General features: G+C 42.6%; 1 protein-coding gene across 3 annotated transcripts in view; it reads left to right on the plus strand.

The window, feature by feature from the left end:
* The window catches only part of LOC144133236 (endoplasmic reticulum-Golgi intermediate compartment protein 1-like), a 36,993-nt gene extending 20,016 nt beyond the window's left edge, over window positions 1-16,977 (plus strand). For all 3 annotated transcript variants that reach the window (XM_077666158.1, XM_077666149.1, XM_077666162.1), the window contains 6 exons: window positions 40-128; window positions 192-310; window positions 609-710; window positions 794-854; window positions 1,155-1,277; window positions 16,759-16,977. In XM_077666158.1, the coding sequence (XP_077522284.1) occupies window positions 40-128; window positions 192-310; window positions 609-710; window positions 794-854; window positions 1,155-1,277; window positions 16,759-16,880 (616 nt within the window). In that variant the 3' untranslated portion in view covers window positions 16,881-16,977. The remainder of the gene's footprint in view (window positions 1-39; window positions 129-191; window positions 311-608; window positions 711-793; window positions 855-1,154; window positions 1,278-16,758) is intronic.
* The last annotated feature ends 463 nt before the right edge of the window (window positions 16,978-17,440 follow it).

Consider the following 17,440-nt stretch of genomic DNA (forward strand, 5'->3'; position numbering starts at 1 on the left):
ATATTGGTGCAGGCCAATCATACAGGTGTACACTTGCAGGGTCAGTGAGCTGTCTGTAGACAATCCAAGCAGTACAGAAAAGATCCCCGTGTCCATCAATATCACGCTCCTCAAGCTCGACTGCAGCGGTACGTGCGTCGCCTGTGCATTTGATGAGCACGAAATTAACTGCGATTAATACATGGTTCCAGTTGTGGGCCTCGACATTCAGGATGACATGGGACGTGACGAAGCTGGCTTTGTTGAAAATTCTGAGAAGACACGTGCGGGCTTCGGCTGTCGGTTTGAGGGAAAGTTCTTCACACACAAGGTGCGGGAAAACATAAGTTTTTGCTAACTCTCACTCTCTTAACTAACTCTTTTTCTAACGCTTAGAAGCTCTGATAGAAAACAAAAAACGGCAGATTTTATATTGTGGTGACATTTATTCATTGCTCATTCTCAAAGAGTGCCTTTCTTAACGTTTAGTGGGCAAAAATGAAAATTGAGAATAATCCCAGATTATGAAATATTAAGAACCATAGCTGGTTAGTGCCAAAGGCTTATCTGCATGCTTATGCTCTTAGATATTTTCCATCCTGAAAAAGATACAATGTCATAATTTTCAGGTACCAGGAAAATTTCATGTGTCCACTCATGCAGCTGCTAAGCAGCCAGAAAAGATTTATAGGACTCACATAATTCATGACCCTACATTTGTTGTCAAAATGGTGAGTATTTAGCCTTATCCTTTGCCTTTCTGCATCTCCATGTGGTGCAGTCTGCTTTCATATGTTCTTGTTGCATTCACTAGACTGATGAGGTGAAGGGCAGTTTCAACTCCCTGGATGAAATAGACAAGTCTGGAGCCAATGGTGAGCAACTTCCAACGAAGGATGCAGCGGCTTGTCAACTGGTCGCACCTTGAGCTGCGTGATTGCAAGTCTTCCGTTGAACAGTTTTCTTGCTCTTCAGCCTTATGCATACTTATCTCCTTGCTACAGGAATTGAGACCCTTTACTATGTCATGAAGATTCTTCCCACAATGTATGAAAAGTCTCGAGCCGGACGGATAGAAACCTAGCAGTACACATATGCCTGTAAGGTGTGCACTCGAGCTCTGCTTTTATCTCTTCTTGCCAGTAGCTCACTCTCTCTTCTCTCTGTGTGTTCAGAGCTTCGTGACCATCCCGCACACGGGTCGCATCATGCCTGCCATCTGGTTCCGCTACGACCTCACTCCCATCACAGTCAAGTACACACTTCGTTGCGTGACTCTGTGCAGCTTCCTGACCTCGGTGAGTGATTTGCGAAGCCCGTAGCCTCTGGAGGTATGTGCATGATGGGGCAGGTGCGTGGAGACATGCACGGGGAGCATTCGTCTTGGAGAGATACCTTCTTGTCTGAGCACCTGCTAGCTGAAGCCCAGTGACAGTGGATGCGTCGGGAGTACATGCTCTTCTGTAACAGCCTGGTGTCATAAATGTTTTCTTCTGGACTAAAATTTTCTTCGTTAGGAAAAGCTTGTTTGGGATGTTGGTGGTAATGTTTTGTTCTCTCTGTGCAAAATTCATGTTTAAAACCATACTTACTGCATTGAAAACACACTTCAGTTGGCAGTCACCATTTTACCATTTTTCCATTTTTTTAATTGGAATGATTATTATGTTGGCATTCTCTGTTACAAAAATTCACTCTTAGGTTGTAAGAATTCGTGATATTTAATCATTTTAGCGCTCTTCTGACAGTATAATTCTCAATTTAGCTGTTGTTTACAACAGCTAAAATTATGTTGGATAAGTTTCGTTCGAAACATCAGTTTAAGAGTCCAATGTCTTAGCGAATCCCCCAAGGTGGAGTAGGTTTGTAATAAAGGAGTAATTACCCTTTAGTATCCATTCATATGCAGCCATAGGGTTAAAAAGGAAAGCTTTACAGCTTTCACTGAAACTTCGTAGTTAAAGAACATTTCGTCCAGGTCCGAGGTGAAGACTTTCCAGACCTAAGACTTCACGGACGTGCCGGACTAGGCTGAATTGTTCTTTAACCATGAAGTTTCTGTGAAAGCTATATAGCTTTCCTTTGTAGCTATATGTCTGCACTTGAATAGATGCTAAGGAGTAATAACTTCTTTATAAGGGGAAGAGATTACTGTTTAGGAATAACATGTGGGACCAAGGGAGATTAAAAATAAAATTTTAAACTGCTTGTCCAATTCCAGTGAAATTTTCAGCATGGATTAATTATTGATTCCTTGGGATGTGTGCTAAGCCTTTTCTATTTGGTGAAACTATGAAAGAGTTGCAAACATTTAAACAGAAAATTGACTGCTTTAGAATGTTGCTTTTCTCATGCACCAAAATTCCTCATTTTCATATGAGATATGACATGCATAATGTCTGCGGTGCAGAATTACAAAGCGTTTGCTTTATTCCGCTCCTTTTTATGTAAAAACTCAAGCTCCAAACAGCTGCTGTCTTTCATCAGCATTACTTTCATTCCAAATTGTAATCCCCCCTTTGAGCATCAAAAGCAAGAGTTCTAAAAGAAAGAATGCCTCACTAAACTTGGTCATGTTTTGCGCGATAGAAATGCAGAAAATTAAATGTTTTCCCATGAATATGGTGACCAAGGTTTTCTTTATGGTTTCTGGGGGTTTAACATCTCGAAGCGGCTCAGGCTATGAAAGACGCCATAGTGAAGGGCTCCGGGAATTAAGACCACCTGGGGTTCTTTTACGTGCACTGACATCGCACCAGCAAAGGTTTTGTAGGCACTCTAAAAATGTTTCTAGCACGCAGTGTAGTGCAAAATTGGTATATATTGTAATTTATTTTTGTCTGTTCTGACCTGTTTAGGCATTTTGCCAACAATGCAGCAAACACGCGTTAGAGATGGAAGCAAAAACAATATAATTTTAGCATTGCGAGCCGTAATTGGTAAGCAAAATTAAAATAAATCAATGATTGGCAGAAACACGTCTTGTGGCGTTTGAAGTCAGATTGTTAGGCTTTATTTTTCTTAAGACGTTGCTTTTTTTGATGCTTACACCACTTCCGTGAAATTATTGATGTGAATTTCGTTGTGAGAATATAGTCTCCCCAAATTTTAAAAACAAGAAATAACAAAAACTGCAAGCAATTACTACTCAACAGCATCGCATCAAAGGCGAAGGTCTTGCTAATCCAGCAAGTGTTTTTAGTCGAGAAAAAAGGCCCCAGAACAAAATTGCAGTTGCTCATATCTTTGAAGCTGTTTTTCTGGGTCCACACTTTTGGTCTGAACTGCACATTTAGGAAAACTATCGTTTATATATGCTGAGACAAAATTTTTTTTCAAGGTGGTTTCTGGATTAACATTTTCTGGGGAATAAGATAAGGCACTTATCATCTCAGTTGTTAGGTTTTTATGACAAGAAACTTGGGATTTTGAAATAGCAGTGACAGAAGAAAAACAAAAGCTGCTTTTCGGCACTGTGATTTGTGACAAAAAACGCGAATTTTGAAATTGCAATGACAGCAAAAAAAGAAAGCTGCTTCTCAGTGTTGTGATACTTAAGAAGAGTAATCGCAATTTCTTCCCCTTATCCTGTACATGGGGCTTTCCTGCCTTCACCTATGCCGAAAAAGTAAAACAAATTACAATTACATATAAAATGGGACTTCCTTAACTGATACATTTATTACCTCATTCTTATGTGAACAACGTTTCTGACACTCAATATTAAATGTTGAAATATTAGTTATGTTTCAATGGCATAAGGATACACTACCCCTGCGAGTGCCATCAAAATTGGCGCAGTGGTTCTAATGTGGACCCTTCAGCTCCGAATCCCCCCTTAAAGCTGGAATATTGGAAAAAAAGGCTCTAAGGAAGGGGGGCACTGGTCTTTGGATCAAAAATGACTCAAAAATCAGTTTTCTAATGACAATTCTTGAGTATATAGCTATTGTCCTCCAGCTATACCATTTTTTTACAGCAAAACAGTAATTGAACCATAATATTAAATTCAGACCATCGTGTGGGTTGAATTTGTGCAGGAGCATATGATTTAACAGCATGAAAATTTTGGACACCTTGCTGTCTTAATATGTCGTTTATGTGGATTTAGTTTATGGGGGTTTAACGTTGCAAAGCGACTCAGGCTATAAGGGACACCGCAGTGAAGGTGTCCGGAAACTTCGGCCACCTGGGGTTTTTTAACGTGCTCTGACATCGCAGAGGACAAAGGCCTCTAGAATTTCTTCTACATCGAAATTCGACCGACGCGGCTGTAATCCCAACATCTAGGACAGATATACATGTCATACTGTTTTGCTAAAGAAAGCTGAAGTCACAGTGTATGCAATAATCGAAGCATAATTGTTCAATCCCACTTCAAAAATTTGTAATTTTGCAACATTTATGGGTGCAAGGTATCTCCACACCTTGAATGTTGCTGTTTCAAGTGTTTTAAAATTACTAATGGCGGTAAAACAGAAAAACTGCTTTGATTATTGCACTCTTTACTCGCCATACTATGTAGCCATGGATTAAAAATTACTGTTTTATTGGACCATTTTTTGTTAATTACATTAGGAGCTATCTAATTTATAGAAAAGGTAATCTCAGAATTGAAATAAGTATAAAAAACTGATCAAGGTGACAGTTTTATTATTAATGCACTGAAAAAAAGGAAAATAGGTCTAAGAACAGCGTCATGATCATTCGTATGCCAGTAGGGTTGTAAAGCTTCGCTCTGAGCTTTATCCTTCTTGTCTTTTTTCCGGTTCCCCTCCCCCCTCTTTCTCCTTACTGCAATGTTGCTCAACTGGCAGTTTTTGCTGTCTTACAGTACCTACAGCTTGTACAAGCAGCATTCACCTCCAATAGTGGTAAGAGGAAGAGTGAAAGATGGTGCCTCTATAATTATTTGTATTTTCCTCCCATTTGTTTCAAGTCTTTCTGTTGAATTTTCTTGTTATACAAAAAAGGCACAAATTAAGAGGCATTTTTTATTTGTTGAATACAAAGGAACGAACTTTAAACTGGACGCAGAACCAATCATCAAGGCTGTGGCACCTTAAGGCCTGGTTGTAGTTAAGTCGTTTTCTAGCTTTGCAGTTTTATTTAAATGGTGTAAGGTGGTAGTTGACAATCAGAGATCACCCCCTCACTGCAATATATTTATTAGTTTTGAAATACATTTCCTTCTGTAAAATTTTGCATCGTTTGTTTCTGAGCATAATTTTTTGCCTACTATGGTTTCCAAATATGAATATGTATGCACTCATGCTGCATTTAGACATTGGTTGGATATCAAAGTGTAATGCAAAGTCAACATAAAACGTTTCAAGAGAGCTCAAGTCACGCAATGTTCTACAAATGAAATGACGCTTTGCCGCAGGTGCTAATGTTCTAGAGGCAACTCTTCTGCAAAAATAGAGCTGCATTGATATACAAGTCAGGCGGGCATGAACGCATTACCTGAAAGACATCAGCTGTTGTGATAGATAGATAGATAGATAGATGGATTGATAGATAGATAAATAGATAGATTAGATAGATAGATAGATAGATAGATAGACAGATAGATAGATAGATAGATAGATAGATAGATAAAGAGGAGGAGGGAAAGGCAGGGATGTTAACCAGAAAGGGGTTCCGGTTGGCTACCCTGCACTGGGGAAGAGGAATTAGGGGACTAAAAGGAGGAAGAGAGAAGGGGAAAAAGGCATAACACCCACACATGCACAACGCTGTCACAATTTGTCCCTCAATCCAGTCGCTCTCAAGTAGGCAAAGAGTGCCTTGTATGCCTTGAGAGCAGTCGACTGCTGTGGCCACGGACCGAGGATCTTTTGTTCTGTTAATGGGCGAGGATCGAGGCGGTCCAGGGCACAACACAGCGTATGTCTTACACTCGCAAATGCAGGGAACTCACAGAGAAGATGAACGATGGTCTCCTCACAACCACCGCTTTCACAGGCAGGACTGTCGGCCATCTCCATCCGGAAAGCATAGTTGTTGGTAAAAGCAACACCGATCCATAAACGGCATAAGAATGTTGCTTTGCGACGTGCTAAGTTATGTGGAAGACGAAGGCGCAGTCCAGGGTCCAGTGCCGTGAAGCGGAGGTTGCAAAACTATCCCGTGTTCCACGCTGAAAGTGTGAGCTCCAGCGCCAAAGGGCGAAACCCACACGCAGCCTCAGGTCTTGATATTGGGATCTTCACTGGAAGTCCTCGTTGTGAGCAGAACCCGCAGCCGCATCGGCCTGGTGATTACCGTTAATACCACGGTGTCCTGGCAGCCATTGAAAAATGATGTCATGACCTTTCGATACGGTGCCGGGATACAGTAGACGGATCTCAGCAACAAGTTGTTCCTGCGATCCGCGGCGTAGCGCAGCTTGCAGGGTTTGAAGGGCTGCTCTAGAGTCGGTGAAAACCGTCCAGTCATGTGGAGGTTCTTGACTGATGAACTCTACCACAGCGCGTAAGGCTGCGAGTTCCGCACCAGTTGAAGATGTTGGATAGGTCGCATTCACTTTCATGATGATGGATCTGGCCGGTATCACCACCGACCCCGCAGAACTGGTCGAGTGAACGGATCCATCTGTGTAAACATGTATGCGGTAACTGTGGTAAGAATGCAGGTGATTCAATGTCAGTTGTTTGAGAGCGGGCAGTGATACACCAGCTTTCTTCGTAATGCCAGGAATATAGAGGTGAACCCGAGGTTCATGAAGACTCCATAAGGGTGAGCACGGTCTTGAGGAAGGTGGGAACTCCGATGGAAGATACGCGTGATGGGCTTCTATGACTTTGGCGAATGCGGTACGCGGCCTAATTATTGGGAGTGTTGCGAGGTGATGACCAGGAACCAATGTGAGGTGCCGAATATGTGTTCTCATGGTGTCAACAGCAATGTATATAGTAACAAGATGTTCCCTGGCAACAAGAACAGTTGCTGCGGTTGATGCACATTTAGGCAATCCAAGGCAGATACGGAGAGCTTGCGCTTGCACACTTTGAAGAGTCTTGATATTTGTCTTTCTAATGGAACTGAATATCGGAAGACTGTACCGCATGTAGCCCAGAAATAGGGAACAGTACATTGTAGCATCGAGCGCACAGCTGTTGTGAAATTTCACAGCTGTTGTGAAATTTTAGCTTTTAACATGAGAGCATCATTGTACCTCCTATTGAAAAAAATTGTCCAGCGTCGGCGTCATTGGCGACTATTTAAAGCCTCGGAGCTGCTCACGAAAGAAATCTACGAAAAGACCCTACAAATGCAAGCTAGGGGCAGGTGGCGCACTGAGGTCACGTGACCTTGTGGCATCATCAAAACTTGTAACAACCGGATTGTGAGCAAGCTGCTCACTGTTGCAGGTGGCAGTTAAGTTAGTGATTGGACGTGAGAGGTTGCTCGGGAAGGGCAACCTGTGTCGCACAAGCCCCACTGGTGGCAGCACGTGCCATCGCAGGGCAGTGGTGCATCTCTGAACCACTGCATTACTATGCCAGGAGTGGTATGACGACTGCCCAGTGATCTTCACAGCGAATGACCAATTCCGCATGTACGGGCGTTAAACCATTAACGCTATCGCGTCATATCCTTAAGGCGGAGCTTAAGTGTCTCCTCCAATTTTTCCTTCCCTTACGGCGCGGTATGGCTGCCCATCGAGAATTGTGAGACAGGGGTCATTTCCTTTACTTAAACCCAATTTTCATATCAATTTCCTTTTCTTACGGCCCTGTTCGGGTGTCCAATGATATGTCTGAGTCAGGCGTCCTTTCCTTTCCATAAAAAAAATTTTCATTTTTCTTGCCTTACGGCGCGGATCGGGTGTCCACCAAGATATGTTTCCTTTCCTTCAATTGTCCGGGCAAGAGGTCTAACCGAAGGTCGATGGCGTTTCGTTCCGTGGATTCCTTGGCAATGCTGCTGCTGTCGCAATCTGCTCTTAAAGGAGGAGCTTTATTTATTTTTTTATCACAGTATCCGCAGCTTCCTTGGGCATTACAGCGGGGGGTGGGGGGCAAAGAGGCAAGAATAATAACACAGGTAACGCAACATCTCGTGCACATCGGCAGCTCCATCAATACATCGTGAAAATGCTTCACGGGAACGCTTTAAAACAGACGCACACGCGCAAACAACACACACAAATATTAGTATTCTATTTTAAAAGGGATACAGTTTTTGAAGATACCTCGTCTGAGTGTATTGACACGATATAAAATGGAAGCTTGTTTCATTCACTTATAGTTTTGGAAAAAAAATGACATTTTGAAAGCTTGAGTTTTACAGTGTATTTTTTTAATCTTATTTGCATGGTCTAGTCTCAATGACACGTAATCAGGCTTGAATAAATTACCTATCTGGATCTATACCTGTGCCAGAGTAAAATATGTTGTGAAAAAGTTTCAGTGTAAGATTTCCCTCCGTTTCTGTAGTGATATCCAGCCAAGGCTTTTTTTTCCTGTTAAAACACTGAAATTCCTAGTGTAATTAAAAAAACAGAAATATAAAACGAATAGCTATGTTTTGGATTCTTTCCAAGCGGTTTACATAGCATGCCACTCATGGATCCCACACTGCGCAGGCGTAATCAAGAATAGACAGCACATTCGTTTTGTTCAATGATACCTTCCCTGAAGTGGTAACTTCCTTGCATTTATGCGCAGGAAATCTGGAACTCGGCATGTTTTACTTGTGATGTGATCAATGTGTCGGCTCCAGGAAAGAACGGGGGTGAAATATACGCCAAGATAATTGTGATCGTGAACAGATAATAGGTTGGTTGATTTGATAGTGTCTCTGAAGTCATGAGGTGTTCTTTTCCTCGAAAACACATATGAACGGTTTTTTCAGGTTGATAAACATGCGCCACTTGGTGCACCATTGACTTATTTTGTTGAGGTAGCTCTGTTGAACACTTCTGTCGTTGATCGTACGAATAACTCTGTACAAAACACAATCGTCAGCAACGAATCTGATTTGAGATGAAATACCAGAACAGATGTCATTTATGTAAATGAGGATTAAAAGCCCTATGATCCTATGACTGACCCTTGAGGCACGCCAGATGACACATCAACTTCGCGGGATGTTTTTTCGTTAAGCACCGTTTTTTGTGTTCTTAAATTTAGATACTCCTTGATCCAGTTCACAACCATACTGTTAAAATTATACATTCCTAATTTCTCTACGAATAAAGAGTGAGAGGAAACATCGAACGTCTTCTCAAAATTTAGAAACAGTCAACAGAGAAGCCCCTATCCATAGCTCCTGCCAAATCATAGGTCAATTCAAGCAACTGTGTTGTACAGGAAAAACCACTAAGAAATCCACGCTACTGGGGTTTAAGAAGAGAGTGCGCATTTATGCGATTCATATCATTACTGAAGAACACATGCTCAAGGATCTTACATGAAACGCTGGCAAGGGAAATAGGCCGGTATGCGGTAACTGTGGTAAGAATGCAGGTGATTCAATGTCAGTTGTTTGAGAGCGGGCAGTGATCCACCAGCTTTCTTCGTAATGCCTGGAATATAGAGGTGAACCCGAGGTTCATGAAGACTCCATAAGGGTGAGCACGGTCTTGAGGAAGGTGGGAACTCCGATGGAAGATATGCGTGATGGGCTTCTATGACTTTGGCGAATGCAGTACGCGGCCTAATTATTGGGAGTGTTGCGAGGTGATGACCGGGAACCCATGTGAGGTGCCGAATATGTGTTCTCATGGTGTCAACAGCAATGTATATAGTAACAAGATGTTCCCTGGCAACAAGAACAGTTGCTGCTGTTGATGCACATTTAGGCAATCCAATGCAGATACGGAGAGCTTGCGCTTGCACACTTTGAAGAGTCTTGATATTTGTCTTTCTAATGGAACTGAATATCGGAAGCCTGTACCGCATGTAGCCCAGAAATAGGGAACAGTACATTGTAGCATCGAGCGCACAGCTGTTGTGAAATTTCACAGCTGTTGTGAAATTTTAGCTTTTAACATGAGAGCATCATTGTACCCCCTATTGAAAAAAATTGTCCAGCGTCGGCGGCATTGGCGACTATTTAAAGCCTCGGAGCTGCTCACGAAAGAAATCTACGAAAAGACCCTACAAATGCAAGCTATGGGCAGGTGGCGCACTGAGGTCACGTGACCTTGTGGCATCATCAAAACCTGTAACAACCGGATTGTGAGCAAGCTGTTCACTGTTGCAGGTGGCAGTTAAGTTAGTGATTGGACGTGAGAGGTTGCTCGAGAAGGGCAACCTGTGTCGCACAAGCCCCACTGGTGGCAGCACGTGCCATTGCAGGGCAGTGGTGCATCTCTGAACCACTGCATCACTGTGCCAGGAGTGGTATGACGACTGCCCAGTGATCTTCACAGCGAATGACCAATTCCGCATTTACGGGCGTTAACACATTAACGCTATCGCGTGATATCCTTAAGGCGGAGCTTAAGTGTCTCCTCCAATTTTTCCTTCCCTTACGGCGCGGTATGGGTGTCCAGCGAGAATTGTGAGACAGGGGTCATTTCCTTTACTTAAACCCAATTTTCATATCAATTTCCTTTCCTTACGGCCCTGTTCGGGTGTCCAACGATATATCTGAGTCAGGCGTCCTTTCCTTTCCATAAAAAAATTATTTTCATTTTTCTTGCCTTACGGCGCGGTTCGGGTGTCCACCAAGATATGTTTCCTTTCCTTCAATTGTCCGGGCAAGAGGTCTAACCGAAGGACGGTGGCGTTTCGTTCCGTGGATTCCTTGGCAATGCTGCTGCTGTCGCAATCTGCTCTTAAAGGCGGAGCTTTATTTATTTTTTTATCACAGTACCCGCAGCTTCCTTGGGCATTACAGCGGGGGGGGGGGCAAAGAGGCAAGAATAATAACACAGGTAACGCAACATCTCGTGCACATCGGCAGCTCCATCAATACATCGTGAAAATGCTTCACGGGAACGCTTTAAAACAGACGAACACGCGCAAACAACACACACAAATATTAGTATTCTATTTTAAAAGGTATACAGTTTTTGAAAATTCCTCGTCTGAGTGTATTGACACGATATGAGATGGAAGCTTGCTTCATTCACTTGTATATTTGGGAAAAAAATGACATTTTGAAAGCTTGAGTTTTACAGTGTATTTCTTTAATCTTATTTGCATGGTGTAGTCTCAATGACACGTAATCAGGCTTGAATAAATTACCTATCTCGATCTATACCTGTGCGAGAGTAAAATATGTTGTGAAAAAGTTTCAGTGTAAGATTTCCCTCCGTTTCTGTAGTGATATCCAGCCAAGGCTTTTTTTTCCTTTTAAAACACTGAAATTCCTAGTGTAATTAAAAAAAACAGAAATACAAAATGAATAGCTATGTTTTGGATTCTTTCCAAGCGGTTTACAACGCATGCCACTCATGGATCCCACACAGCGCAGGCGTAATCAAGAACAGACAGCACATTCGTTTTCTGCAATGATACCTTCCCTGAAGTGGTAACTTCCTTGCATTTATGCGCAGGAAATCTGGAACTCGGCATGTTTTACTTGTGATGTGATCAATGTGTCGGCTCCAGGAAAGAACGGGGGTGAAATATACGCCAAGATAATTGTGATCGTGAACAGATAATAGGTTGGTTGATTTGATAGTGTAACTGAAGTCATGAGGTGTTCTTTTCCTCGAAAAACACATATGTACGGTTTTTATCAAGTTGATAAATATGCGCCACTTGAGTGCACCACTGACTTATTTTGTTGAGGTAGCTCTGTTAAACACTTCAGTCGTTGATCGTATGAATAACTGTACAAAACACAATCGTCAGCAACGAATCTGATTTGAGATGAAATACCAGAACAGATGTCATTTATGTAGATGAGGATTAAAAGCCCTATGACTGACCCTTGAGGCACGCCAGATGACACATCAACTTCGCGGGATGTTTTTTCGTTAAGCACCATTTTTTGTGTTCTTAAATTTAGATACTCCTTGATCCAGTTCACAACCATACTGTTAAAATTATACATTCCTAATTTCTCTACGAATAAAAAGTGAGAGGAAACATCGAACGTCTTCTCAAAATCTAGAAACAGTCAACAGAGAAGCCCCTATCCATAGGTCCTGCCAAATCATAGGTCAATTCAAGCAACTGTGTTGTACAGGAAAAACCACTACGAAATCCACGCTACTGGGGTTTAAGAAGAGAGTGCGCATTTATGCGATTCATATCATTAGTGAAGAGCACATGCTCAGGGATCTTACATGAAACGCTGGCAAGGGAAATAGGCCGGTAATTTAAAACATTACTTCGCGGTCCTCCTTTATGCGCAGGGACAACATTGGCAAGTCTCCAGTTATCTGGTAAGGAGGTTTCTTGTAAAGATCTTGTGAAGATGACGTATAAGATAACTGGATACTTCACGTGGGCATAAAGAAGGCAAAGCCGGTGACAAACCATCAGGCCCAGCGGTCTTCGCTTAGTTCAGCGTTTTCAGAGCGGCCTCTATTTCTCGGGGGTCGATTATGATATCGTTCATGGGCCCACCGACTACTGCAGCGGATCGTAACAGGGTGTTGTTCCTTTTGATACGAGGAATGTACACAGAACTAAAAAATGAGATAAAGCACTGTTCTTTTTCGACGTCATCATGTATGGTAGGGCCGTCGTTATCGAGAGCCGGTATTGACAACACGTATTTACTGTTCATTTTGAAGAATTGCGACAGTTCTGTGAGACATTTTTGTAAACGCACATGGAAAGTGTTAAATAATTTATCTTTAGGTGTTTTTAATGCTGCTTTCATATCTTCAGTTATTTGCTTGAGCTTTTCTTTAAGCTGCAAACCGGGGGTTTTTCTTACAGGCAGCGTAAACGTGTGCTCTCTGTCTGGCCTTGCGTTTCATGCCTCGCGAGAACCATGGCTTAATTTCGCTTCGTCGCGCGGTCATAACCCATGATTGTACATAACGTTCACGCATCTCGAGCATCTTGTTTTTGAAAATTTCCCTCAGCTCTTCCATATTCATAAATTCAGCCTGTGTCTCAAATACATTGAAATGGGAATCGAGGGTTGGCGACATACATGACGAATACCACTAGAATTAATAAAAAGCTACCTGTCAAACCGCTATCAATATGTCAGTTCTAATAAATATTCATCTCCAGTTCTGCCAGTTAAAGAAGGCGTTCCACAGGGATCTATTCTCGGGCCTTTCCTGTTCATAAGATACGCAAATGATTAATGCTCTATTACTAATACCCCAAACCTAATCATGTATGCAGATGACACAAAGGTAGTTTTCTCTAGCCATTCACTCCCGGAGATAGAAAATGCTGTCAATAACTATTTTTTACACCTGTTTACTTGGTTAAACACAAATAAATTATGCTTGAACATTGAGAAAACGAAATAAATATTGTTTGCACCGCTAAACAAGCCTAGGAAATCTCACCTAGAAATTTTATTTGATGGCAAAGAAATAGGTCAAGTCACGGCCCAAAAATTTTTAGGCGCGTGGTTTGAAGAAAGTTTATCATGTAATTCTCATGCTAACAGCCTCATAGCTGACCAAAGTAAAACAATTGGCTGCCTCTTTAAGATTTGTCCACTCATCCCTCAATGGCTACGAACTGTACTTTATTACTCACTCTTTTACTCCAAACTTTCCTACTGTGCTTTTGTCTCGGGTACCACTACAAGTTACAGTTACAAAAAATTAATTAGCCAGCAAAAAAAGTGTGAAGAATATTTGAGCAATATCAGGGCCCACCGGAACTACTACGGAGAATGCCGCTTTTTCTGAAATACAAAATGTTATAGGCCAAACAAATTTATTATTTCAAATTGCTTTTGTACATAAAAAGAGCGTAGCTTTAGAGTGTACAAAAATTCAATGCAGCTCCAGCATACACACACCATAAGCAAACTTTACGGCCGCCAAAAATAAAAACGAATTATGGACGACAACATATATAATATCAATCAGCTAAGCTTCTTATTAAAACACAAGAATTAACAGATCTGAGTGCTAATGTCTCCAAAAACACGCTTAGAGCTCTGCTGCTGGAAAATAACTTAGAACTCACATGATCTGCCGCGTTTCTGTCCCTAATATTTGTTTTTTAGGAGTGCATTATCGTTTTCGATCTTGCTGTTGTTTTGTTATTATGATGTTGCTATTTTGCTGTTTCTAAGCTTGCAACAACCATGTTCAGAATTTTGTTATATTTGCAATCTTTGTACCAAAAATTTTGTGTCGGCATGTACGAATTATTGTTTGCTGTACACTGTTATTTTTCCATTACATGAATTATTTCCCTGTTTTCCCCCTTCTTATTTCCCCCAGAAGATTTTGGTGTGAAACTTTTTTACAGCTATGTTTAACGTTTGTGCCAAACTGTATGCGGGGCAAGAGCCACCGTCTGGCGTTTCGCCTTTTGCTCTTGCTCCTTTTTCTGCATCAGAAAGAAACAAATAAATAAAATAAAATAAATAAATCAACTATCATTCACTCGTGCTTTTTGATAGCTATAGATACGCCGCGTACCACCATTGGTCATTCTTACATGCTGCAGATTCATATCGCACACCACAGCTTGGTGGACACCGATGCCCGGTAACACTACTGTCGACCGTGCCAACTCTGGCGTATTAGTGAAAAGCGAATCTAAAATATTAGCTCCTCTTGTAGGCTCCAGGACTAGCTGCGTTTGGTCAATATGGCGACAGATCTTAAACACTTCTTTGCTAGACTGGCTGAAAGCACTAGAACTGGCGTCAGCCAATGACCAATCGATTTCCGGAAGGTTGAAGTCTCCGCCTATAAACAGATAATCGGTGTTCACCAATTACATGGTATTGGAAAGGTATCCTAGGGTATAAACTTTACTTCCTGGGGGACGATAGGACGAACATACCGATAATGACTAAGCGTTCTTCAATGTAATCTCTACCCACAGCATTTCAGTTTCACTGCCCGCTATTAAAATTTGTTCACAGCATAATGCCATATCAACTAAAATAAAAACGCCACCCCGAAACGATTGCTGTCCTTATGGTGCAAGCAAAACCCTTCTGAAACACTTCATCATCCGCAACGACGGCATCGAGCCAGGATTTAGATCCAAGAACAACCGTTGGCCTAGACATATCAACGAGACTAGCAAACTCATCACTTTTATTTCGAACACTTCTGCAATTCACAATAAGAAAAGAAAGAGCCGACTCATCCGTTTTCAAACCCTGTCAATCTGCTTGTACAACTGTATCCAGGGATTCGTCATAAATGAACGTCACCTTATTAATACAGAGCGTAGTAAACTTGAGGTTTACTTTGTCAGTCACGACTTTATTCGCTTTAGCGTAATTCCATAGTCGTTTCAGCTTTTTCTGCACATTTTCCTTAAAGCCCTCCGAGATAATTATATCTGTACATTTTAATTTCTTTCCAATTGATAGCACTGCCTGCTTGTCCTTGAAAGAGAGGAACTTGACTATAATTGGCCGCCTTTTATTCGGACTGTACCTTCCAAGACGATGAGATCACCCAATTGGGACATTTTCTCATTGTAGCTTGTTCTGGAAAACGTCTATGGTATGTTCCTCAGCATTACCGTACGGTTCATGCTCGTCTTAATCTTTCGCGCCATAAAAAATAAATTGCACCTCCTTCTTCGGTTTTCAACGTCATAAACGTTACCAACAAGTGACAGAAGCTGGGCCTTCTGTTCTTCGCAATTCTCCTTGCATTCTTTCACCTCGCTGCGCAAATCCTGAAGCTTAGCTAGCGGTATTTCTAGATTAGTCATATGTTCATGCAGGTCCGACATGGAAGCCTTGCTTTCCGCTTGGTGTTTTTCAATAGCAGACAGCTTTTTCTTCTTTTTCTTTTTCCGGTCTAAAACTTGTTTAAGAACAGTTTCGTCAGGACCCGGATGCACCTCGATGTCACCACATACAAGTAACAACAAAAAATAGAATGCGAAACGAAGTAACAACTTGTACTGAGAGAGCCTACGAAACACAAGTCGAGCGAGACAAGCTTGAGCTCTTGCACTCGCAAAAAGCACAGGGGCCGATACCGGCAGAATAAGAATGGAATGTGTGACGCACAGTGAATTCTGACTAACCGGCACAAAGAAGAGCGTTTGCGTGAGCGGCGCAGCCATAGTCGTACTAGTATACCACGCCCTTAATGGGCGCCCTTTAACGCCCTTAAGCTTACGCGTCCTCCAAATTTTTACGTGAATTCAAATTACCAATGAATTCACAGAATTCTTGGGTTTTGCGTCGACTTAGCATGATTTTTACGAGCGATGCACAAACAGACCTAAATCCAAATTGTTTTCGCGTACGCGTGTTTCTGATTGCACTGGGCGCTTGAAGTAATCTAAAATACAAGTGCTGGAAGAACATGACAATACTGAATTCCTGCTCACGCAACATCAATTTACGAACAGGTCTTGCACTCCTGAGGCTACATATTTTTCGAGCACGCGCAGCGACGCTCAAAGTTCGGACCTCACCGAGCACACGGGCAATTTCCATTGATGTTTCCTAATTACTTACCGATCTTGACTTCAGCCCCTTAAACAGTTTCTTTTGAAAGCCTTTTAGTAGTCTTCCTGACTGCTGGACTGTGGTCACCGCAACTTGAAAGTTTGCATCAACTTTTGAAGATTGAAAAAAAACCCGATAAAATATAAAATTTATTATGTAAATGAGCATTAGATGACTAAATAACAAAATAAGCTTGAAGTTTTGCCCCCCAATCAAAAAATGTTCCAGAGTCCCTGCACGGCGGGTTGGCGGCGGAGCATCGGAGAACGGGAATGTCGGCCAGGAGACGGCGAACGGTGGGAGCGGAAATGGTAACTAGGAGAAGAGGCATCCGGAGGCGGCTCGTGTGACGCAGGCGAGGAGGACGGCGGAATGTCGTGCGTCGCGGAGGATGGTCGCGCCTGCTGCACGAACGAGACACGTGGCCAGCGACTCCGCAGGCGTAGCAAATAGGTGGGTTGTCTTGCGTGCGCCAGGGGTTGTTGCAAATGGGTTGCAAACCCCAAGGGTAGTGTTGGCCTGGCGGCCTGGGGCACAGCTGGAAACATCTGAAGGTCCCGGCAAAGGATGAGTCGACTGGCAACAGAACAACTTGTTTATTCTGGCATCGCAAAAGAGCAGCCGGTCAGGGCGACCACGTTACTCGAAGGAAGAAATCGAAGTCTCTCTTTGGCGTCCGGGGCAGCTGCTTTTATACCCACGGAGTCGAGGGCAAGAAGGAACGGCTCGGGATGAGTCGCACTAGACAGCGACGCACAGACATGTTGAGACGTGAAGTGACGCGTCCGCCGGGCCGGCGCTGGTCAGACCTCCTCGCCTCCCAGTTGGGGAGCTCCTCTCCCCGGCTGCCGCGCTTTGACAAGCGTGGGCACCAACATGCACACACACACACGCACACACGACGACACGT

Source organism: Amblyomma americanum, chromosome 1, assembly GCF_052857255.1.
Source record: "Amblyomma americanum isolate KBUSLIRL-KWMA chromosome 1, ASM5285725v1, whole genome shotgun sequence".
NCBI lineage: Eukaryota > Metazoa > Arthropoda > Arachnida > Ixodida > Ixodidae > Amblyomma > Amblyomma americanum.